The 26,620-nt window shown below is 36.6% G+C and overlaps 1 protein-coding gene across 1 annotated transcript in view; it reads right to left on the reverse strand.

Moving 5' to 3' along the window:
- Window positions 1–26,620, reverse strand: part of IL17REL (interleukin 17 receptor E like) — a 45,439-nt gene that overhangs the window by 3,410 nt on the left and 15,409 nt on the right. The window contains exons 2-15 of the mRNA XM_064454561.1: window positions 23,461–23,488; window positions 17,594–17,743; window positions 16,715–16,824; window positions 15,124–15,238; window positions 13,521–13,565; window positions 12,566–12,709; window positions 12,331–12,398; window positions 10,047–10,101; window positions 7,318–7,481; window positions 4,915–4,962; window positions 4,215–4,272; window positions 3,732–3,877; window positions 1,127–1,186; window positions 44–101 (exon numbers count right to left, since the gene is read on the reverse strand). Coding sequence (XP_064310631.1) covers window positions 44–101; window positions 1,127–1,186; window positions 3,732–3,877; window positions 4,215–4,272; window positions 4,915–4,962; window positions 7,318–7,481; window positions 10,047–10,101; window positions 12,331–12,398; window positions 12,566–12,709; window positions 13,521–13,565; window positions 15,124–15,238; window positions 16,715–16,824; window positions 17,594–17,743; window positions 23,461–23,488 — 1,249 coding nt within the window. The remainder of the gene's footprint in view (window positions 1–43; window positions 102–1,126; window positions 1,187–3,731; window positions 3,878–4,214; window positions 4,273–4,914; window positions 4,963–7,317; window positions 7,482–10,046; window positions 10,102–12,330; window positions 12,399–12,565; window positions 12,710–13,520; window positions 13,566–15,123; window positions 15,239–16,714; window positions 16,825–17,593; window positions 17,744–23,460; window positions 23,489–26,620) is intronic.

Raw genomic sequence — 26,620 nt, forward strand, 5'->3', positions numbered from 1 at the left:
ACAGTCAAGACCTAATTCTTCTTTTGTTACCATTCATACTTACCACAGTGGATATCACAGATCTGCAGTGGAACTGAATAATCTACATCTGTCCTCCAGCCCTTTTAAAAGAAAGAATTGAGGCTTTCAGCAGAACTGTTACTAAATGCTTGTGTTGAAAAAATGAGATTGCTTTATTAGTTTCTTAAGTGGCTGCATTGTTTAATCTGTTTTTAAATAAGTGCATTTGGATACTGCTAGTTTAGTGTATATTTAGTGAGTTGCAATCACTGTTAGGTTTCTAAATGATAAAGCTAATCAGATTTTTTTTTGGGGGGGGGGGGAGAACTGTATTCTGACAGATAATGTGTTATTTACAAAATAAACAATTTATTCAGGAAAATACCAATTTTACCACCAAATCTGATTTTTCATTAGGGAAGGAAGAACAACACTCATTACCCAGAAGGCTATTCACTTTCATCTTGCTGCTTTCTTCCTAGTAGCAGAAAGTGAACCTGACAAGGGCCTTCCAGGGCAGCTACTGGAGCCTCACAGCTCTGTCAGTGTCTCTTGTTCCGGAGTCTGCTGAGAACATTATTCCAGAGAGGAATAAACTTATCAGCTCCATGCTTTTTCTTCTATTAATGATGTCTTAATAAAGTTCAGCTACAGAAATAGTGTGCAAAAATGTCAGAAATAATTTGCCTAGCTTTGCTTCCAGGAGCGCTAATTCTAGCATGCTACGCACTTACTGTGCTGTTTGCTGTACACCTAACCTTTTCTAGCTAATGTCAATTTTTGAAAAATTCATCTATGATTTACTTAGATCTTTTGATACCTTGGAACTTTTTATTACAAAGGAACATATAAAGACAGGATTAGCAATTTCCTGATGATATCCCTTTATCTGCCACTGACAAAGGAGCAAGATCATGAGGAGCAACTTCTCTGTTAATTAATGTCATCTCAACAAGAGGTGGTGGCAACACATCAAGCTATAAATAATGCTCTTTGCCAGCTCCATTCACAGAATAATCAGATTTGGCTGGGAGGAGAAAGCAGCGAGAGTGCCTGCTGATTTTCTTTTTTTTTTTGATGATTTGTGTGTTTTGTACAGAGTACCTGGCAAAATCAAGATGCATACCTGAATGCAAATTGCTGACCCACACATTTCCTGTGACATAGTGATCGATACAGAATCTCCCTAATGAAAAGAAAAAAATGTAAAACTGTTACTTTCCATACCCTGGAACAATGAAAACGTATTGTGTCTCTTCAGCTCTTTGGTTGGTTTGCCAATAATGCTACATGTCCTACAGTGTTAGAAAATTAATAAAGTATATATTTGTTATGGAAGGTTATTTATTTTCAGAGATATCCCTGGATCTCAATGACCATGAGCAGCTGGTGTTTTGCCAAGCACAATCTGGGCAGCACAGGAAGAGGGTTAATGTTCCTGCATTTTATGAAGCATCTCAGGCAGGACACGATCCCTGCCATGGATGCTCACACCATGCTAGCCGATGAGCATCTTCACTTCTTTTCCCTGGTGTACATGAGTTGAAGGAATGACCCTTTCTTTACGGTTCTTCTGGATTTCCCATCACATTGTATGCTGAGAACAAGTTCAGCCTTAGGGTAAAATTGTCCTAAATGACTGTTCTAACACTTTAACGTTTGACTGTTTATGGTTTGTCCTCAAAATAATCTTAGTTACTCCACTAATAGCTATGAATCCTACACTGCTTTCCTTAGTATGGCAAAATCCTAAAGTAATTTGGGGCAAATTAGGTGAATATGATCTCTTTTGAGTACAACTGAACAGGGATTACTAGGTAGAGAATGAACATTGGTTTCTGGGAACACAGAGCTAAGTCTTGATGAAAGCTTTGTGTATATTGCTCATGGTGTTGAGACAGAAACTGTGTGCAATTTATGTGGGCTCCCATTCTTCACAGTAGCAGAGGAAATAACAGCTTTGTACTGGAGGGAAGAAAACAGCATTTTTAAATGCATCAATGATCAATATCCTTCATGAAACACACACTTTATGTAGCTGTGATTTATTGGTCCTTCACCATTACCCTTCTCACTTAGCAATTCATACAGGGAACCTTTAAAACCAGAAAGTCTAAACTCCAAAGATTTCATGTGAAATAAGCAAGTTGAAGGGAAGCGCCACTGTAACTGTTCACTGAACATAGTGTTTGACAACTCTTCTACTGTTGAGGTCTCCATCTCTGCCAGTAATACGACTCTTCCCCAGATACCTTGCCCAATTAAGAGACTCTTGATAGCACCACCAATGCCCTGTGGTCTGTATTGATTAGGAAAGCTGTTTTTTTTTCCAGGCCTTTCCCCATGTTTATTCAGCGCTGGGGTCTCCTGCAGGAGCAGTTGTCATGGTCCACTTAAGTATGTCCTCAGCTTGAGCTAGTGAAGCTGAGTTGGAAAACTCTGCTTTTAACAGCTGCTCTGTTGCATTCAGCACCAGAGATATAATAAAAACTGATTCATTAGAAAATAAATTCAGCTTTCAGTGTCCACCCCTTTGTGTTTAAGAAGACCTTACTCATAGCTTGTCAGCTATCCCCTTGTATGTGCACTCTGCACACTGAAAGCGTTGGAAGTACTTGAAAACATCACAGTTGCAGCATGTACCTGCATACAGTGGCAAAGAAAGAAGTACAGCTGGAATATATCCTAAAAAGAGGACACATGTAGGAGTTACAGCATGCTTGTGTCTTCTAAAGTACATCCTCCCCTACAGTGGAGTGAAGTCAATGGACACAGTCAGGAAAAATATGAGAAATCACAATATCTGGATTTCTCAGCTTTCTTGAAATCCACCGTATGACTTCTCATATAGTCAATGGAGCAGAAGAGCAGGAGCACCCATTCAGGGGTGGACATAACACTGCTGAACCAGCAGGATGCCGTTCAGCATGGTGGTCCTAATAGCTCCTAGGACCTATTCTGCTAATGAAAAAGAATGCTATGGCCACTCTTCTGCTCCTTGACCCCACTTTCCAGATGTACCTCTCAGCAGAGGCCAGGCCAGGCCAATAAGGTAACTCTGGTAGGCGGGTTTGAAGGGTAAGGGCGAGCCACAGTGCTGCACTGAAAATGTATGAGATACAGGCTTAGCTGCAAGAGAGGGATGAGGCTCCCATCTCTTGACTAGCTTCTGCCTGAAACAGGGATCTCACCGTCATAATCTTTTCCCTCTCTCCCCTGCTTTGGTGGAGGAAGCAGTTGTGTAGTCACACCAGCTCAGAAAGCTAATTTGGCTTTTTTGTGTGTTGAGTTTGTTTTGGCAGCTGTGAGATTTAGAGGGCTCAAGATCATCATGGCTTTATCCCTCAGGTCTTACATTTCATGATGTGAGATTGCCAGGTCAGCTGTACCAGTGACCCGGATATGAAATACTAACACTAACATTTGCTGTATACATGATAGAAACACTACACCACAAAAAGTATGTTAAAAGAGTATTAAGGTTCCACTTAATAGTCATTTCCTTTGATGTGACTCATTTGGCTTCAGGACCCTTTTTTATTTCTTGCTTCAGTGTGAGATAGAATTATAACTATGTGCTTTAAAAGTGTTCCAGTAATTGTTCCAGTATGGAACATATGTATGCGTGTGTTTATTAATGCTTTCAAGCAGAGCGATAATTGAAATAATAAATTAATGCAGTTAGATATGATTAAAAGTCTTACAATGTTTAAGAAATAATATATACAAACCACAGAGACTGAATGGTGCATCCCCACAGATTCACATGAGGCCAGCTGCGTCCTGTTACACACAAGCACTGAGAACTGTGCCTTCATTTGGGATGTGAAGAAAACTTGTATTTGTTCTGCAACTGCAGCAGTTCTCATTTTCCAAGCTGATATTAGGGGAAAAGACTTACTTTTAGATGTACAAGGACCGATTGTTATATATAAATTGTTATATTTAATATAAATGTATTTTAATTAGTTAAGTGCCCTCAAATGATATGCAAATAATTATTTTGATTCCCACAAGTTACTTTTTATACTGACAAACACTTGATATATGTATACACATATATACCTAGAAATAGCAAGCTGACAAATCTCTTTGCCATAATTTACAAGCTAGTGATGTGAACACATCTTTCTCACTGAAGAAGGCTCATATCTAGTGACCGATTTAAATATTTTTCACAAATTAATATTAAATAATTAAGAAAATATATTTACCTGGAAATTCTCCATGAGCAAATGGACATTTAACCCAAGAGCCTTGCTTGGTTGTAAACTGAAAGCAAAGAAATCTGTTAGGAAAAATGATTTTTCAATTTCAATCTGTAGCTACATTGTGCATTCCAGAAAGTTGAAGAAGGTGAAATCACAGCTTTCCTGGTCCATGGTTTCTCCCAACCCTTGATTTAAATTAGGCCCCCCAATTCTTCAGATGTTTATGCACATACTTATTTTACAGAAGCGTGTAGTTCCACTGACTTAAAAGTAATCTAAAATAAAACAATAATATGCCTATATTAATTTTATGTGGCATTCTTTTCTCAATTAGAATTTTTTAAAAAAAGGTACTCCAGTAAATGTAGTGTATTGATCATTTTTATTACCAAATATTTAATATGGGAAACTTTATACATTAAGTTTAGTGCATGTTTCAGAGTCTGCATTGACCTAAAACATTTTTCCCTGCTTTTCTTAAGCAGAGAAAACAAAGGGCACAATCTGACCTGTGTCTTATCATTGCTGCTGCACTTCCAAAGAACCTCCTTTTAATCTAATCTTTCAGATTTCCTTCATTCTTACTTCCCACTCATCAGAGCTATGAAACAAAATATTGATCCAGAAGAACATTAGCAACTCCTTTTTTAGAGCTGACAGAAAGAGGATAGTTAATAGGTGTTTTACAAAGAAATCCCTTTACCTTCATGCAAAGTCTCGGGTGAGTATCCACACGAGAATATTTAACCTGCTTGAAAAGAGAACAGTCAGCTTTAGCTAGTTTCATTAAGTAATTTCACAAAATCAGTTATCCAAAATTTCATTGATTACTGAGAAAGGAACTGGTTTGTTTATTTTAACAATATGGTAGGAAGTTAATGACATAAAATAGTAAGTATACAAGCAACCACTACCTTGGATTACTCAATAATTTGCTTCTTTTCATCTGTAACGTGTAGCATTTTGTATAGTCACTCTGATCCATTAGAGCTAAATTAATTCATTCTGTGGTGGCTTGTGTGCAAAATTCTTATTACGCAGTCATCTTGTTTCAGTCCCTTATTTACTACTCATCAATGACTGAGCAGGACATTTAAACATACACCCAAATTGTTTTTCCACCTTCAGTTCTTAGATTTTTCAGTTTTCCGTATCCCTAATCCAGAAAAGACTTAAATGTAGTCTGAATTTTAGACATCCACTTAAGTGACCTATAAAATGTTGCTTTCTTGATTAACAACTGTTTGCTCACCAAGGGCTTCAGCATAAAAATCCTTGTCTCATATAAACATTGTGCCCATGATCTTACTTAAATAAGTACCGTTGCTCAAGTGACTGAGCACAATGGACCCTGCACACAACACTTGGCATCATGACCAAAGTAGCATGACCAAAGACCTGTGGCTTTTTTGAGAACATAATGGATTGTCCTCGGGTATGTCTACAATAGGGTCACAGAGGCTAGTTCTGTTAAGAGTCCACTCAGATATGGAGACAGCATTACCATTGTCAGAGAAAGCCCCACCCTAATTAGAGAGAAGAGTTATGTAGCTTTTGGGCCTAAGTCAGTTCAGATGCACGGTATTAGAGTGTGCAGCGTTGTGTGGATTTACTGGGGGAGCCAGCACTATGTGAGGAATCTCTACAGTAGTGTCCAGCACACTATAGAAATGTTCTTTGGTGTTACAGTACAAGAAATGGACCAAATTCAATATCAAACCTTTTAGGGAGAATCAGAATAAAGGAAAAATTCATCCTGTCCATGAATATTAATAAATACAGGAAAACATTCATCATCTGTAATAAACTGATCTTGGATTGTGTTCTGGGTAATAGATATGACCACTACTAGCCAAACCTCATTTTAGGCTTCTTTCTCTTTTTTTTCCCTTTTTTTTCTCTTTTCTTTTTTCTTTCCTGCAAGCAATGAGTTGTACTTGTTGTCAGCAGATGATGAATCCCACAGGGACCACTCACGTGTTTAATTAAATATATTTGGTTTTGTGAGATCAAAGCTTTGTTGAAACCCATAAAATGGTGAATCTGGACAATCACTAAACACTTGGCCAGGAGTTCCTAATCAAAAAACATTCAACAGTCTTGAGTCAGCCCACACACACATATCAAGTCCTCAGAATAACTCATAAACTTTCAAAAAATAAGAATTTGTATTTTATTTTATTTGTCTTTTCAATTGTTACCTCAAGTTTAATGGCTTCTCTCCACAATCAGGAAAGCCTGAAACCTACTTTTCAAAATGAAAGCCAGAATTCTAACCAACCTCATAAATGCAGTGTATCCAGCATCATGAGACTTCAGATTGAAGTATTAAGCAGTTCATGATACATACAGTGAAAACTCTTTTCAACTTTAGAACATGAGCGCTGGAAGAACCAAGGAACCCAATATTTCAACACCCACAATCAAGACATTGGACCAGTTTGAGGAAGGCACTTCAAAGACATCTGAAGAGAGTACAAAAAAATCATGCCCTACCAAGGTAGCGTTATGTCTCCAGTAAGATTTAAAAAGATTTAGCTTCATTTCACTTACATTTTAGTTGTTTAAATGTTATATATCCAAATGTGATCTAATCGCAATAAACTCTTGCCATAGTCAGTGAAGAGAAAGAAGTATCTTCAGAGATAAATCCTTCTGACCTTTCTCATATGCTTATCTTCACATGAGAAGAGTTATCTTCTCAATATGTCCGTTTCATTTACTTACTTTAACGGGAAACTGAGATGACTGAGACTCTGAGAAGTCTAAGACTTGAACACCTACCTTTAGACAGAAAAGTCTGGGCAGATGAATCATGCCTTTACTATAAATGAAAAGCAGATCCTATTTACACCAAAGAATTTAGCAAACATTACTAGCTTCACAGTCATCTCCACTTTTTATTTCTTAATAGTGAGTCAGTCAATATGAGCTTTTTGAATAAATCATGTGGTTAGTGTACAAGAACAGGCTGTGACTATGAATAGTTTTAAGTATCAGAGAAGAAAGGAATTCGCAACTGCTCTTATTCCAAAGTTTAGCCCTTCACATGCCTTTGGTCATGGCCCTCAGTCTCACAGTTTGAATAAATATGCATAGCTCTTACTTTCTCAGGAGAATTTTTGAAAGAATTTTCTATATCTTCACAGTGGTCGTTAGACTTCATTAACCGGCATAGGTTAACCGTGACAAGCACAGGACAGGCTGGCTCCCAAGCTAGGGTTTGTGTCACTGGGTTGTAAACAATATTATCCCATAGCACCTTCGTATCTGTGCACAAAGAGTGGAAACATTATTCAAGATGTCTAAAAATGAATCAAAATCTGGTGCCTATACACGTGCCTAAAACCAAAAGCATTGTTTTCCCGTTTCCTTGTAATTTTCACGAAACAGAACTGCAGTGTTTCACATTGTAGCACTGTAACACTTGAATTCATCCCACCAGAGTGTTCGCATTTACCAGAGGTACTCAACCTCAGAGCTTAATCTTACCAGTCTTCCACTATGGTGATAGATGGGCATCACCAAGGAATGATGCCTGGGCTCTTCAGTAGGCTGCACAGGAAGTGCATTCTCTGCCCATCAATCACAAGGAGAGTGTAACGCAAATGAATTCCTAACCAAGGACCTTCAGTTAACTGTGTATGGTAAGTGGGAATTAATTCATACATTAGTGACTAGAGGTCATGGTATGGGAGACTCAGACTCTGTATGTCTTCTGTAGGACTTGCATGCACACAGCATATATGTAAGAAGATAAATTCAAGCCTTTAGCTGAATATGAAGAACTCCAACAGTAAACAAAGCTGTGCAGCAATTCACAGTCAGTATTTTTTCTACAGCATTTATATAAATCTTCTTTCTATGTGTACTTGACACACCATAATTTCAGAGCTAGTCAACATATGGACTAGTCAACATTTTGGATTCAATGATGCTTGTGGGTCCTTTCCAATTTAGGACATTCTATGATTCTATGATATATTTGGGGATATCTTAAATAGGCACTATTACAAAATAAAAGCTGTCTTATTTATTTGATTGGTCAAATTAGTCACTTTGTACTGACTTTCTTTTCCATTTAGCTGCAGATGGATGAGAAAATTTAGAGCATGAAATTCAAACTGATATTTCAGTTCATACTTCAAGAAGTAATTTGGAAAATTTTACATTTTCTTAATAGTCAGAAGTAGGAGAAATGTATATTTCTGCAACTATTTGTGAACGAAACACTTGAAAACCAGCTGGATTTTCAAAAGGAGTGAACAAACAATACCCATGACTAGAAAATGTAGCAAAGTGAAGAAGCACAGTCTAGATCAAAGCATGGAAGCACTAGGTGTCCAAATTCAACTCCCATCAAGCATAACAGCAATTCCCATTGGTAGTGCTTCTCTCAGAAATGTCCTGAAATAAAACCTTTTTATATTTTCTAATACAAACCTTCCAGACCCTTTATTTCTGCCAAGCCTCTTGCTGTCTTAACCTCGTGTCCCAATGCGTGTACATCAAAATACTGAAACTTTCTATGAAGTGGAAATTTTTATTCTCTTTTCAAAAAATTGCTGAAAATATATATTCTTTTAAAAAAAATGCTGGTTTTAATAAATGGACATTTACTATACAGCTAATGTTTAGAGAATATTTAACCTGACTGCAAAGTCCTGGGTCCCAACAGTTCTGACAGTTTCACAGCTGTTTTGAATGTTGTAGGAGTCTGTAATGTCTGTAATGTAATGTAAGTGTAATGTAATGTGTCTGTAATGTAATGTAAGTGTAATCCTAATAGTTAAGAGAATAGCACCACAATTAAGACTTCTCAGGTTTGTTTCCAGGCCTGCTCATTGACTTATTACCTGAGTTTCCTTCTGTATTACTCCTTTGTGGCATCTACTTATTTACATCATAATTAAGATGCTCATTCATCTTAAGTCTCATACAATTACATTGTTTAGTAATCAATAGACATTCTTTTTTCCTTTTTTCTTCTCTTAGTTATATTTTTTTAGTTACATTAACACAAAGAAGTTATTACATAAAGGAGCTTCTTTCTGATCCACAACAGTTAATTACCTCTTACCACAGAACTAAACCTGTAACACCAACTTTATTACATCAATGATAAATGAGCCAAAAAAAAAAAGAGCTAATCTACTTTAGATATTCCAGCAAACAAAACAGATAATTAGGAAAAATAAAGATTTAAAAAGAAAACAATGTGGCCTAAAAGCTGGAACTCCTTATATACTTAAATAGCCAGGTGCTAGAGAGTGAAAAATTGCTTGAAATTCCTGCAAGGAGGATAGCTGAGTAAAAGAAAAGTATAGCTGTAAAACTATTTCCCATATTCACTTGCTTATCAAAACTATAGGTTAAGTTTTCAATTGTAATTGTCCATTGGAACGTTCTAAATAGACAGAAATAAGTCTCAGGAGCTTCAGTGTGGCAAAGCACATACTGCCTTTCCTCTGACTACATCAAGCTTTGTAACCTAAGCTTCAGCTATTCCCATAGTCCTGATTCAGTGGCATCTTCTCACATCAGCATTTCAAAGCTGACCTCAGTGCCTTTTCTTCCTTCTGGCCAGTTTGTGTGTGACTTAAGAAAATGTGGGAAATGAGTAGAGTTACTTAGTGTTTATATTGGCATAAACTTGGTGAACAATTTGGTCTAAAAGTACATTATTTTGTCTACCCACAGTATAAAATAAACGATGTGACAATTTCCTTGAAGTTTTGCAATGTATGGTTTTCACCTTACATGAATTTCAAATTGTGACATAGTACTGGAGCTGCTGAAAATTACTCATATAAAGAGTAATCACACAATACTTGCCATTTTCGAAGGGGCAAAGTTGTATCCTCCTTGCATCTGGAATTGCCAGCCACCCCTACAACCCAAAAAGTGGCCATTAGCTAGAGATTCTCAGAAACACCAGTTTTTAACATTTCAGACAGAATGTGACAGAAAACCTTTACACCAAAGATAAAGATGCTATGTTTATTATAAAGCTTTGGAAGTAGTTTTTTAAAAGGATGTTTTGCACTAGATATCTGTTTTATCATTCATCATTAGGGGGATTGGATCTGATGAACTAAGGTGATCCCTCCTAGCACTATACTCCTACTACTTCTGAGTCATATATTTAGCCCGATTTCATTTAGAAAGTCTTCCAGATTGATTTTCAGTAAGTTTCTCACAATGTTATTACTTTCTAGGAGTATCAAAAAAACATTCAAGAATCATAATATCAAATCTTCTGGCCTTTATTATGGTGAAGGATGTATCCTTAAAATCTGAGAACTAACACTTAACCCAGTCTGCAAGTATATGTGCATGGCTGTTACTATACCTTAATTATTTAGATTCATGTGCAAATGTTTCTATTACTCACAGTTCCAACCTCTTTGCTCAGCAATTGCATCGTGGAATTTTCTGTGTATGTGCTGAGAGGAAAAATATCTTTCCAGTGACCTTATACCTCTCAGAGTGGAATGAAGAAAATCCCTAGGCTTGGAAGAGACGTTGTGGTTCAACTCGAATATTAAGATATGTGATTTTAGGTGCCTACAATCTACATATCTGAGTGTGACTAAAATGCCCAAATTACAGTAGCCATATGAAGATCTAGCCACTGCAGCCAGTGGCATCTACAGTGCTATCCAGCACATCCCAAAATAGCCATCTACATCTGATCAGTTGGGTAACTGACTGCATTAACTAGATCTCCATTGACTATACAAGTTTGGACATCCAATTCAAATGTAGATATCTACATCTGGACATCTACGTTTAGGTATCTTAATCCACAAGGTAAATTCTATTCCCAAAATTCACTGAGAAACTAGGTCACGTAGTATCTTTATAGTTTATCAAGATCATCTTAGATTGGTTTGGTGATTTTTTACTTCTTTTTATGACAGATATTCCAAAATCTCATTTCTCAGATTATCAGAAAAAAATCTGTTGCTATCCTGAATATATTACTGTAATGAAGCTTATCCCCTTGCATTCTTGTGGCAAGGATGGATTTAGTTTAAAAAAACTGTTCTTTTTCCTTACAAGTGACCCTTCTGATGTGTGTTTAGACAACAAATATATTTCATCTTTGCATGTGTTTTATCAGGCTAATGAAAACACATTCTCTGAATCTCCTTTATAAGACAGTCTCTCCATTCCCCAACCACTCTAGACTTTTTATGTACATCTTCCATTTGAATTAAACTTTCCTGAATATGGATACAAGAATTGCCTACAGTATTTCAAAGAAGGCCTTGCCCATACTTTCTTGTTAGCTTGGAATAATCTAAACCACTAGACTTTTGTTCACCTTTACATCATGTAAGCATGTTAGTTTAGTCATCCTGCAATGACCTAGCAATGACACCCAGATCTTTTTTGCTCCACTGTTATTTCTAAATGAGGACTCACATCCCACAGCAAGAGTTCTTTTTATTAGAGCAAGTGCATGAACTTGCATTTCATCCTCCTTTACTTATTTCACACATGAAGATCTCTAGTCTCTTCCAATTATCCTGACCCTCTTCCATTTTGATTACACCTTTCAACTGTATTATCAGCAAATCTCATTGACACGTTCCCACCTTTTGTGCCTATGCCATTGATGAAAACATTTATATAAGAACTGCTCTAAATGTGTTCCTTAAATAAGCACAGCCCTATTCAACAGAAGTAGTTGAATTAGCCCTCCAGCTAGGTATTATCTACGATACAAATCTTGTTCTCACTCCCAGCTTCCTCAATTCCTCTTTTAGTTTCTTATGCAATACTATATCAAATGCTATGCTGAAATTCAGTCAGATTAAATTTTCTATCTTTTCATTGCTTATAAAAAAATCAGTCAAATTAACCTTACACAATACTTTCCATAAATTAATGTAAATTGTACCCCATTTTCATCTTATCTCCATGTTTTAATTAGTGTTTCCTAAAAAATCTCATCTACATTTACATAATCATAAGGTCAGACAAGCCTTAGTGAAAAAATTAGGTCTAGAGCTATTTTCCTACAGATTTTTCCTTCTTTCTTAGCAGAAATCCCAGATAAAATTTCTTTAATCAGAAACACAAGTATATACCAAATTCCAGACTGTCTTACCTCGATGCACAGACAAGGGAGTAGTTGAGAATATTTCAGAGAAACTGATTTTAAAGATTCCTTCCCTTCTATCTGAAATGAAAAAGATGGTCATGAGTCCAGGACAGTAAATTACTTTTAATAAAGCTAAATAATTATATAGAAAGGCATTTCCTATAACTATGAACTCGATGAGCATTTCCGTCTACAAGTCAGCCACCCCCCACCAGTTCAACAAACTGCTTTGAGCTTTAACTCACCACAGCAAATGCCCCTACATCTTCACAGGTAAACCATTTGTGGCACAGGCGAATGTAATAATCTTGATCTCGAAGAAACTCAGATACATTCACTGATATAACTTTCCTTGCCCTGTCTACATTATAATCAAACTTTCCTGCTGAAAAAGAAAATTCAAGCATGAAATTATCACATCTGTTTCTTTATTGCTCTGCTATTTCTTTATAAAAGATACAGAATATATTTCATAACTTGATGGAGATGAAATTCAACATCTATAGATTCTTACCTAGGATGTTTGAATTATTATTTTTATATCCTTATATTCCTACAGGTATTCTTATTTTATGATTTAATAATTTTCATGAGAATAAAATTCAATATTATTCAGTTTCAAATTAGCACTAGCAATACTGAGAGGCCAGGACACCTACTGACTGTACCTCAACCTTAGTATTTGAAATGTTATGTAGTTCATGTACAAATACTTGAAATATACACACTAATACTACTACAAAAGCTGATTATTCCAAGGTTCCAATCTCATTACATAGAGAATATGTGCAACTATGTTAGACAAGTACAATATGTGGAGGGATGTTTTACTTTTTTTATATATTCATGGGTATGCAAAAATCAGGATAGCAGTTTGGCAAATTAATTTCAATCTACTTAGGAGGTTTGTCTGTAGACAAAAATATAAAACCAGAAATGCAAAGTACATGAAAAGGACACAAACCTATTTCCAAAAGTTGAAGTATAGGTTGTCAATATTTTTATCTGCTATCTAGCATTTCCAAGTCAATATAAACACATTTTCCAGCACTTCACCTATCAACTACATGGTAATTATAAGTAGTGGTAGTTGTAAATTATCATTTTTTGCCTGCTTATTCAGCTATGAAAACATATCATTATATAGGCCACCAGAAATATCTCAGAGCTTTAAGTTGTATAGAAGATCAGCTCACCCGAACAAGCTGAAATATATTTTCCCACATCACTGTTTCTGCAATCTGCAAAATAGAAACCAGAGTTTTCTTCAGTGCTGCTTTACTTGTATAACTGTGTAAATATATTGCCAAATTATCCAATAGCTTCCCAACAGGAAACCTATCTCTTATACCCCTTTTTAAAGGTAAATTTACATCCACTTCTAGATAAACAGCAAAAAAGAAAAGTACCTTTACCACTCATGGAGATTATACCACAACTTGCCTCAAGGAGCTATCTCATAGTGTGGGGGTTTTACTGGAAAACCTCATCAGCAGTTTAAGGTGGCAATCTAGGATATAACACTGCACTTCTTTACCTAGTACCTAACAACAATTTAAATTATTATTAAGTTATGACAATAATAATAATTATTTCAGTTATTCTTTCCATGAAAGCTACTCCTGTTGCTTTCCAGGCCTATTTCTCTGTTATAAACAACTGTGCATTTTTGCTATTCTAACTCTACTCTAGGCTTAGAAAGAAACACCCTATTTAGCTCCCAGGGAGCTTACCAGAATTAGAGGCCAAGCAACACTTTTAGCACTAATATCTAATATTTGTATCTCCAAAACTTAAATCTTTATTTAAGAATGCTAAATCAGCTCATAATGTGCTGCCCACAGTTTTCAGCTGAGAGCGTCACTTTGCTCTCATTCCCCCACACAGTTCTTTTTCCCAGAGAAATATTTCCTATTTTCATTTGTTTCCTCACTGTGGTAAAGCGTCTTAAAACTGGGCTTTATAAAACCTTATTTTCCCCCCTCTTTATTCACAAGGTACATATCTACTTCAATAGTGAGTTGGGATTTATCGATAAAATTAAAAGCTTTTTAAATACAAAAAGGCTTTACTTCTATGAAAGCGTGAAACAGCCACACTGTGTCTGATACTGTGCGCAACTCTGGAGGTGGGAAGGCAGGACAAGCCCAGGCACCAGACCGAACAAAGGGGTCTCCTTTCATTTGTTGCACCACCATTTGGCGCACTTGTCTTCACTAGCCACACCATATCTTGGTTGCACCACAGTGCTGAATTTATTTTTATAGGCATATGGTAGGCACTTTGTGCCAAAAACATGGAAAAACGCAACCTTATTCTATCCAGTTACATGAAAACAGGCAATAGAACAGCTAGCTAATGAAAGTAAAATGAAAATTCTTTACACTTTCTTATTAAGCTTTCCTCAGTCTCTGAAACCACCTGTGGCCTAACTATGAAGAGAAGCAGAGGCTCCATCTTATGCACAGAGAACACACAGGACTGAACCTGCAGGCAGAGAAAGAGCACATGCCAATCACAAGAAGCCCAATTAGGGCAAATGCACAGTATAGTTCAGTTTTCCATGTAGATATAAACTCTGGTCTCTGTTTTTTATAGCAAGTCAGACATTTATATGCACAGAATATTTCATTGAAATGTAGAAAAAGACTGGTCCTGGCACACATGATCTACCATCAGTTAGATCAGTGTATCCCAGAACATGATTTGGCTTTGCATTTGGGTTTTTTTGCTTTGGTTTGGTTTTTTGCTTTGAAAAGATGTTTATTGAAAAACATCTGGTTTAAGATGTTTTCCTACCTTCAACATAGTATTCCTGACTCAGCTTGACTTCACAGTAATTTGGTACTGTTCTCATGGTCACATAGATGTGTTGTGCTACATTGACTTCAAAGCAATTGAATTGTACCTGTACCTGTTTAAAACATTTATAAAATCAAGTTTGTGCATGACTTCCAGAATACATGAAAACCACTGGTTATCAGAGTTAAGCAAGCAATATTCTTTGTTCAGATTTATTTATATTTACAAGGAGCATTAAGCAGTCTCAGATATTGTAGCATTAAGAATCGTAAAAGAAGTAGATACCACTTAATGATAGGATTTCACTACTTCTAATCCAGGATGTTGCTATCTTCTTCACTTCCAGAAATACAAATATCTACAAGCTATCAAATAATCCTAAAAGCATAGAAATACAGGTACCTAATGCGTATTGAACTTGAAAAGCAGAAAGGTCTTTCATACTACCAAAAGTCACAGTTTGTAGGCATTTTACAATTACAAGCTTCCAGAACAGGAAAAAAATAAAAGTCTGTTTTAACTTTTAATGGCAACTTCAGCAGATTTATTCATTCCAGTAACAGTTTGAGAGAGAGATAGTAATTTAAGAGCCAAAAGTTGAGGTCCAGTTATAGCAGGTCATTCCTTCACTGATAGTGGTGACTATTAAATTCCATATAGGTTCTCACGTTGGATATATTCCTGTTTGGTACAAGGCATTTGGAGGGTAAAAGGCACCTGTGTCACCATTCTAGTCACTGAACTGAAACTGAAAAAAATTCATTAAATACGTTTGTTGAGTCTTGCTTATAAACTTACCTTACTCTAAAAGCTACCAATTGTTCACTGCTGGCCCTGTATTGCCAATAGGGATGTTTGATCATCAAGTGATACAGCGCGTAAACTGCAATTGCAGTTTGAAAGAAGAACTTTTGTTTCAAATGTGCAGTCAACATAACATTTACAAAGCACATGAAGTAACACATTTTGTATGGGATTAATAACATAATTATCCACCAGTATTTGTTATCCACCAGTAATTGAAAGCAAAAATTCATGTCTTTTAAACGGTTATTCAAGATGGTTCTTTCCCCCCACCCCCAGCTGCAGATTTTAATATCAAATACTTCTAGCTTTAGTTTAGTAAAAAATTGTACTCTGCTGTTGCAATTATTACCATGAGTTTAGGACAGATATGCACAAGCACTTAGGTACTTGGCTGTCTTCTAGATGTGCAAATGCCATTGACATGGTTGGACTTAAATAAATCATATGCATGCACTTAAAATCCCGGTGGCATTGTGCTTCCTAGCAATTTGAGTTACAAAAACTTCCCCACAATTTGGTGGGCACAAAAAGATATCAAGATTGATATGAAAATTAGGCTCTGAAGAGGCAGCATCTCTTGCAAAAAGTGGAAGAAGTATGAAAATGTTGGAGAACTGAATTTATAGGTTATGAAAGAATATTTTGTTACAGTTTCATTTGACAATGCTGAAGCATACCTTTTGTTGCAGTTTTCCACAAGATCAATAAGAGAAGAAAATGAGAGACACAAAATATGTCTCATAAACCTTTAAATTAAAAGCCACCCAGAAAAGGAGTCTACCTTCTTTCCGTTAAGCATCTTGGTTTTTTTCCTAGCAAATCTCACATTTGTGCATTGAGATTGCTGTGTGTCCAGTGAAAGGGAACATATTTCCAGCCCACGGATATTTTCTGAAATGAGTTAGGAATAGATTTCAAAAAATATAATTTTATCATCTTTAAGAAAAACAAAAAATAAATTAAAATATACCATGCCATAAGCTTCCCTTCTAAGTGAAAGCTGCATGTATTTTATCTCTGTTAAAAAGAGGGCATTATATATAACACACACATGGGGGTAGGAGCACAGATTTAATACTTATTGATATAAATTAAAGCTTTAATTATGCAAATTTTAAAAATAATCTTATTAACTCTGAGTGAAGCACACCAGGAAATATCTAAATGGTAACACACTAAATAAATGAATAGCAGGATGTTAGTAAAAATAGGTATGCCCAAAAAGCTTGAGTGCTTTCATTTTATTTTAGTGCAGATTTGTAACTTCAGATGCATAAACTGTTTCTCCTTCTGTTAAGGCAGTGGCTCATGTCTGAGTTACCACAGCAGACAGAATTAGTTTGCGTGTGCGCATGTATGCATGTTAGAGCAAGAAAGAAAAGGGCAGCAGTATACTTGGGGCAATGGTAGAGGACAAGTGCATTCTGTTGGAAGTAAAAACTCAGTTGTCTTGAGTTCATTATCTCAGTTCTCACTCCCTTGAGAATGGCCATGGCTTTATCCTGGTTTGTAGTAAAATGGTTTCAGAAAAAAATATCTTTCTGGTATAATTACATGAAAACAGCTTGGACACAAATATTGCAATATAGAACAAAAATTGGCTGAACAGCTATAAACAAAAAGTAAAGAGGAATTATTCAGTAGTAAATCTGCTTCCTACCATCCAGGCTCAGAGTTCCTTTAATGTTTAAATGAAGAGAGCATGGGCTTCCTTGGACGCATTTCATCACTGTTGAGATCTTCATGCTTTTCAGTACCATAGAAGATAGAGATGCAGGAGCATCATGGCAGAAGCTGTTAAAAATACCACCTGCAAATGTAAACACAAAGACAGAGAAATCTCATTGTGCACAGCATATCTGGGGGAGAGAAAGCACCAAAAGTGAAGCTCCAGCTCTACTAAAATCAGTAGGAAAGTCACCAATGACTTCAGCAAAGCCAGTATTTTACTTAAGACTTTCACATGGCCAACATAGACAGTTGGCTTCACTAGCAATGCAGGGGGGTTAGAGAGAACTATATTACAGATTGACTTTGATAATAGATTTCCTGGATTAGGGAAGTGTTAACCCACAAGAGGAGGGAATCACACTTTCAGCAGTTAAGGCTAGCAGGCTAACCGTGTTTTTAAATAATTAGATCTGTTAGATTCTGGCTAGACTAATAGTTTACCTAAACTTTTTTTCAAAACTATTACCTGCATATTGTAAGAACTCTCATGGGTAATATTTTAATTTTAGGATTGGCTGATGGTCTCAACTGTTGTTAAAATATCCCTTTCACACAAGAGGGCACCATTGCATTCCTAGTCATGGAAAAATCCCTCACACCTACAGGATTTACTTCTGCTTTAGACCAGAACAGCAAAAGCAGAATAAATACTCTCCAGGCCTTCTTCAAGGTGTAAAAAGCAGGCACAGAACCCAGCTACTATGTCGCATCTTATTTTCTATTCAAATTTAGTCATCCCAAAGCTTTAGGACACCCGTTTGCATAGCCACATTCTGTAGGCTAACATAAAAGAAAAAAACACTCCTAAGGCCCCAGATCCCATCAGTTACCCATATTTCATCTCCTTCTACTTTTCAGACTGCCCTGCACAGAAATCAGTCATTTATTTATGAACTTATGTTGGTACAGTGGATTTAATTCCCAGTGCATTCCTTGGGCTTCTCTACCTCACATGCATTGTTTGTAGTCCCAAAACTTAAGAGTTCAAGAAACTATCAGAACAAATAGTCAGGGAATTGTGTTTTGTCCCTTAGCTTTGTGATATACAATGCAGCACACCTCATTTTAGCTGCAACTACATCATAGCAATTTCATTGAAATATTTCTTCTCCTTCTCACTTCGATACATAACATGAAAGTTAAAAGACACCCAAGTAAAACAAAGTATTCTATTGCACATACTTCTCCCCTGGGGAGAGGCTGGAAGAAGAAAAAAAAAACATTTTACTTTTACTAGTCATACTGCTTAACATACTCCTAGAAGGAGTTCAACGGGTATGGTGAAGAGCTTAGTAAGAAACAGTAGTGCCATGATAATCTGCTTGCCATAAAATACAGGATAACACACAACTCTCATCAGGAAAGGGTGGGTGCATCCTTCAATGTCTAGCCAAGGATTGTTGTCAAGTGTGGATGCCCATTGACTCACATGGAAGACACATCTACAGTTCTCACAGAGAAAAGGTAAGATGTGGAGGAGTAGGAAGGGCAAAGCTTATCCTTACTTACCCCTCCAACCCCTCAATGAAAGAAAGTGCTCTAAACTTAAGGACTGAAAGTGTATTAACCTGCACAGGACCTCTTTCTATATTATGAGATCCTCACGTTCACAGTGTCCAGTTGCAGCTGAAGCCCATTGTCAAGGATTGGATACTGATACATGCAGGATGTGAAGATAGGTTGACATAGATGTGGTACCTTGGCTTGAATCTGTCAGGCCTTAAGGTGCCCTTGCACTTGGTAGCAGGAGAAATAAGTCCTGCGTGTTATGTATCAAAAGTCAGAAAAGACAACCGCTTCACCCCTGAACCTCCACTCCATTCTCCTGGTTTCGTGCCATTAAGCATCTTTTGCAGGCAACAGGATATGCTGATATGAAGCAAGTGGAAAAGAATGGAAAAACAAGGACAATTTACCTCAACTGACAGTAAAGCAAGCTCTCAGTTATCCAAGGTAAAACTGGCAACAAGACAAGACTATTTGTGTAAACCAAAGAAAAAACACAGACCATGCAAAATATACAAATTAGGCTTTAAAAGCAGTAGAGTACATTGACTTTTGAAGAATTTGTAAACATGTTTCCACAGAGATGAAGCAGCTTTAAGAAGTACAGTGCCCAGCAGCCAGATGTGAACACAATATTCCATGTTCCAAGAATGGGTGGTGCAATAATCCTGGAGGTAAATCAGGGTGGAAAGTAATTGTACAACACCAAATCAATCCACCCATAATTATTAGGGGGGTTATTATGTTGCAGAACTTCCTGATAATTATTACTAATAACATTATAAGTTATGATTAGTTTTAGCTCTGTCTCTTTGCTCAAAAAGATATTTTCTTGACTGCATCGTATGACATGCAGTTGTGGATACTAAATGGTATCCAGGAGAAACTGTTTCTGTTTAATTCCTTGGTTGTTGGTGCAAATTTCTTGATCCAGGCCTATCATCTTGCCCATTCCCGTGTCTGTGTAGAAATTATTTAAGGGAAGTTCAATGTGTATATATATACATTGTCAAAGCTGACAGTTCTTTACGAAGTACTCTATTTGGGTGAATTTGACCATATTATTTGACCCTACTTATTTTTAGGAGAGACTGTCATGACTTAATTGAATTCAGTCCTTAGTTATTACTGCCTGAGATATGGTATTATTAGATGTCACAGGCTTTGGACTATCTCAGGAGAATTCCAAGTCATATCTAGGTGCATTACTGACATAGGATCCGTATCAGAGGGAGGCACAAACACAGTTTTAGGGACTACTGTCTGTCTGTAAGCAGGGACATTGTCCTACTTGATCACAGTTTCTACCTTCAAATTGAGAACAAATAAGTAATACACTGGATAAAATTAAATTACTCTTTCACTTTGGATTTTTTCCCATTAATTTTATGATACAATTTGAGAATTGCAAAACTCATTAATAATAATTTAAATGGATCATATCATGCATGAGGATATTAGTTTTGGATCATAATAGATATATGATACAAGGAAGAACTGACAGAAAATAATTTTCATTCTATAAATCATCACAGTATGAGACTCATTCCTGACTAATTCTTCAGTAAGCTCGTACCTTATCATCTTTTAATCCCCCTAGAAAATTTCCTCTGGAACACACACCTCTTTCCTTTTCTCACGAGTAATTTGATCTACAGCCCAGAAGACATAAAGATACATCTTGCTACACAAACCATCTGCTGAGTAAATCTTGCCTAAATTTTATGTTTATGAATTATAACTGTAATTAGCCCTACATGAGAGAGGGATTGTTGCTGTAATAAAAGATTCCTTAATTATGGACACATATAAACCCAGGCATAAAGAAGCCAAGGTTTATTATTCAGCATGTAGACACTTTCCTTGTACTTTTGCCATTAACTCAACCACAGCAGATTATTTTTTTATCTGATGATGCAGCAATCAACCCAGAACTGTCACGACAGCAAAATACACCTTATGTATACTTGTATAATAAAAGCCAGAGCTGAGCAATGAATACGCAATAGAAATTATTAGATGGATAATTTGAAGCCTCAGGCAAGAAGATGAAATTGGAGAACAGCAAAAAAAAATTGCAGAGAAAACCCATTAATAACAGATCCACGCCAACACCCAATAGAAAATCCCGGCTGTTTTTTGTCTAATATTTCTTCCCTACAAGAATTGTAAGAATCTGAACTACTTAGGATACTGACAGTGCTAAATCTGTGAGCATAGCTAAAGCACACTACAATTGCTTCACTGGAGCATCATTCCATGAGTATAAATTACAGTCGCATTTTAAACCTATTTGCATATGATTTACCACAGTATCTGCTGCATCTGTGCAATCAACAAAATTCTTAAACAAACTAGATATGCTCTCCTAAGATAACCACATGGTGCACTTCAGTTAATAAATACCAAAATTCACTACTTAAAAGTACTTACACTAATTATGAAATTGATTACATTTCAGACTGACAGCCTCTCTTTCACAATAGATTTCAATGCACATTAAATTCAAAGGGTTGTACACAGAACTGGTTGTTCACAGTTGTACATTCAGAAAATATTTCAAACTTTCAAGGATATTGAACAACATGGTGATAACCTGTGCAAATACATTTTCTGAGAATGTAAGGCTTTTTTAAAATCAATGGTATATTGTTATCAATGCCTGGATATATTACAGTGAATTTCAAATACTACAGTAGCCCTTATGTGTAGTCTAGAAGAGCAGAAGGGAGGAGCCAGAGTCAAAGCTACATTGCCAAATACTCTGAGCTGATAGCTGCAAATTCTAGGAAATAAGGTCATCTTTTTGTTGCAGCTAAAAGCACAGACTACTGAAAAGGTGCTCTATTATAGTTACGGTCTTTTAAGGTAATTTTACCTCAAATAATAAATAATAAAATGAGTGACTATAGAGAAGGAAATATGGAAATGAGTGTACACCCACTGTTGCACAAGTGAATTAGGATGGAGACTAAAAAAATGTTTTTTCATCACCCCTATAAGGCTGAGTCATCCTAAATATTACTTATATTAAAGATAGCTGATAAGTCATTTTTAGACAGCACTGAAAACCTACAACCAGCTCTGCTTCATGTACATAATCTTGAAAGATAAGGATCTTTAGTTTACAAACTCTTCAGTGCCCAAATTCTATATCCAGCTAAGAGCTAATCATCTAGTTCAAGCTTACATGCATCATTGAAGCATCTCTGGCAGTCAACAGAGAAGGAGAACCCCTCTCACCTCCCTCCCAGCACATAAATCACCCTGTCCTAAGATGGGTGGAATGAATCACTACCTCGTGGTACCTGTAGTGAGTCTCCACTATCTAGATCTGCATTTGTGTAATATCCAGCACAGATTATAAGTCATAACCAACAGTATTGCAGGTGTCCTTCCCTTTGAGACCAGGGTTGAAGGGTTTGGTTTCCTCAGCTTGTGCTGCCTTAGGGCATGAAGGCATGCTTCAGCTAGGCAGAGCAAAGGTCGGTGCCCCCGTTTCTTCTTCTACCTTCCATGGAGTTTGTGTAACTGGCAGCTCAGCTGCCTAATTCTGAAAAGATTCATTCACAGTCCTTGAGCCTTGGTTCACTCTGCTTGCCAGCAGAAGACTAGAGACTTTTTCAGGTGGGACTTTTAACTGCATCCGTTCCACAGACATGTACTTTGTCTCAACACGTGTCCCATAAATGCCATGCTTTCAGAGTAAAACTCATGACAGTTGTCATTTGGGTCACACCCTGCGCCATAGCATTAGTATCTCACATGCTTATGGCTCAGCATCGCAGCTTCTCCCGGCCTGTGGACTCTCTGCCACGCGGATCCAGGAAAGGCACCACGGAGACAAGCCGTGGTCAGAGGTGGGCCTCCAGCTAGGACTGTCCTCTCAGAGGGGACTGCCTGCAAGGCAGCTGCCTCGTACTGCCCTGTCAAGTGGCTATGTGCACTGGAGGAGTGATTGATGGAGCTTTCGGAGTTCAGGTAATTCAAGAGCCTGTATTATTACTGTAGGTAATGAGTAGAAGCAATAAACCATGTGAAATGAATAAGCTAATTCTCCCAATGACCATCTATGGTAAGGAACATTATAAAGTGACAATGAACAGTCATTATTAACCTATTACTTATCAGAACCTGCCAATTTCCAATGTTTGTACAAGGCAACTGGTGGTAAATACCCTGTTATGACAGTGATCCGATGTCACCAGGAAAGTGGATTTATTATCTGCAAGAAATTATCTTTATCTTTCAGAAACGAATGTAGCAAAAATGTGAATGATGTATACTCACTGGAAGGTTTGCTCTTACAATGAATCCCCTGCAAACAGAAACAAAAGTATTATAAAAGCTGGGGTAATAATAAAAATCAATATTGCTTAATCATTATAAACAAATATAAACATGCCTTAAACAGGTAAACATAGTCACAGTCCACAACAGAAATAATTTTCAAGATAAAAAGAAGATTTTCAAATAGAGTGAAAATGCACACCGCTACTGCAAATGACAGCCTGATATATATGGGGACATGAGATCAGCATTATCCTTATTTTCATGAATTTCTACTGAGGTGTAATTATTATAACAAGTATAACAGTTCCTTCAAATACAGACATAGTTTTATCAGGTACTGCCATTCACACTGACCAATAGCTTATTTACTGTTTGTTACTTTACAAGGGACTGCTTCATACCAGGGCAAAGAAACCAAGCAATTTTTTAATGGAAGATATCTAGAACTATTGAATATGATTTTTAGAAGATCACAGTAGGCCAATGGAAGGAACTATTACAGTAATTGCAAATGAAGTCTAGAAATAAGACTTGCCTTTTTATTTCTGAGAACTATCTGGCTTAGAATCCTGAAAATTAAATTACTCAGGCACAGTACTTACCGTGTTCAAGTGGGAAAGTGTTTTTGTAGGAGGCACAGTGAACCTGACACTGAGATTTTAACAGATTTCCAGCTATCTTTCAGACAGACTACATCCATTCATTTTCCCAGTAAAATAAACACTTAACCACACACTAGAATTCTGTAGAGTATAAAAATAACAAATCCTATTTTTACTACTATGCATGACATTCTAAAGAAAGGCTATTAATTAGCCAGCAAATACTGCTTTCTGCTGTTCTGGCATTCCGGCTTCTGACACAGGACTTATACCAGTATTCCTCTGTATACAGCATGTATGTTCTCTGTTTTCCTTTAAAATCAGTGTCTCATTCGTAAAGACACTTTTATCACACCCACAAATGGAGCAGGCACCACCTTGTCTCCTCTGCTCTCAAACAGACTGGCAGGTCTCAGTCCTTTTAAAACATTTTAGGATCTTTTTAATACTGCCTAGAGTATCTGAGAAGTGTGTTTTCTGTCCTTCATCGCTGTTTTTAAGTTTTTAACTAGATAAGCTTGTTTTTAAAGAAGGCCTTTAGAAAACCAATGAGCAGTATCTAAGCTCTATTAGTTCTCATTCCTTTGTCCTTTTGGCACTTTTATTTTTAAGAATCACTTCTCAAGGTAAGTTTTCATCTTTTACAATTGGCAGTTTGTCACTATGACTCATAAAAGTGCAGATGCAGAAAAGGTGGTATTTTAAACCAATTTTTATAATAAGACAGATCATCATATACTTTCGTAGACAGAAGATTATCAAAATTACTTGTGACATTGTTAAAGATATTACTTTGGCTGCTTCTACACAATAATACATCAACACTCAGAAAAGTAGGGCTTGTTGTGATAGGACAAGGGGTAATGGTTTTGAACTGAAAGAGGGTAGATTTTGATTGGACAAAAGGAAGAAATTTTTTACAATGAGGATGGTTGTCCAGAGAGGTGGTCGGTGCCCCATCCTGGGAACACCCAAGGTCAGGTTGGACAGGGCTCTAGCAACATGATCTAGTTGAAGACGTCCCTGCTCACTGCAGGGGTGTTGGGCTAGATGACCTCTAAAGGTCCCTTCCAACCCAAACCATTCTATGATTCTATGATTCTATAAAGGAAATCAAACTTTCTTACATAACTGTTCTAAAACTGGGGTACTTATATTTCAATTGTTTCATAAATTCTCCAAATCCCCCTGATTGAAAAATGTAACACATGCAACCTCATTTCTGATGTAATGTGTCCATAGAAATATTTGTCATTTATTAATTATTTCTGATCTCCAAAAAAAAAAGCTTAATTGATAGCTTGTTGCTTCTCCCAATGCACATTAATCAACAGGAAGAAGACCATAGCTTTCTGAATAATTCAGTGCAACACTAAACCAGTAGAAGTTGAACATGCCAGCTCATATAAAACTACTGGCATTTTAAGTGCTGTTTCAAAGCCCTAATTTTGAATTATTTCTCATCAAACCCTGCAGGAGTATGCAGAAGGACAATCTGAATTCAGTCTCTTTACTTGAGGTTCTCCATGGCCTTAGGGAGTAGAATGGACAAATGTACAAAATGACTGCAAAAAAATCGAGTGAGTGAGTTAGGGAGCTGGCTTTCTTGCTGAGAAAGCCTAAGTGTTGGATCAAATAATTGATGAGCCACTGCTTACTGGAACAAATTAATCATTCATGAGGTTGATAATTTAGCAGATAACTTCCCATGTTGCAGCCAGACTATTGAAAATATTTTGGTTAGGTGGCTTGAGAGAGTTCCCAATTGCCAGTCAAAATTTCTTAGAACACCATTTTTAAACAAACTTCTTTAACCATAAGTTAGAGACAGTAAACGGCTGTAAACAACAAAAATCTCACAAAATTCAGAGGATTCAGCCTTTCACCTAAAGAAGGCCAGTGCTTTGGGGTCCCTGTTATGACACATGAAAAATGCGAATCATATGTAAATAAATTATCTTAAGTTACAAACATGAAAAAAAAACCACCCACCTCTGTGGAGCTGTGGGACAATGCAGAAATCCTCCTATACCTTCTTGTCTATCCTAATTAATTATTGTTTTTCAGTATTTCTTAGATGAATCCTAGCATCTGAGCACTTTCCAGTACTATCTCGCATCTATTTTCTCATCTTCTCCATGGGAAAAAAGAAACATCCATCATTGATTTTTGTTCTGATAGAGACATATTTTGTCATTCTTGGGCACTTGGTTTTGTTCTGGGTGAGAAGTTGTTGGGAAGTTTTCCATAAATAATCAAACATTTGCACAAACACTTGCCAGTCACAGGGACCATTTGATCACAGCTCAATTCCTTTTTTTTAATAAGTGTTTCTTTTTATTGTACAATACCAAAGGGGGGTGGGGGTGGTATTTTCTTTTATAATCATTTTGCAAAAGAGTCAAAAGAGACCATTTGTCTCAAAGAAGAACTCAAATAAATTAACCAAGTTCCTCTCCCACTTTCTATATCTTTTGTTTTCAGGAATTTTCAGTGATGAATGCAACAGAAAAACATAACACACTAAAACAAGAATGGAAATTTTCTTCCCCTTT

This window comes from Phalacrocorax carbo, chromosome 1 (genome assembly GCF_963921805.1).
Source record: "Phalacrocorax carbo chromosome 1, bPhaCar2.1, whole genome shotgun sequence".
NCBI lineage: Eukaryota > Metazoa > Chordata > Aves > Suliformes > Phalacrocoracidae > Phalacrocorax > Phalacrocorax carbo.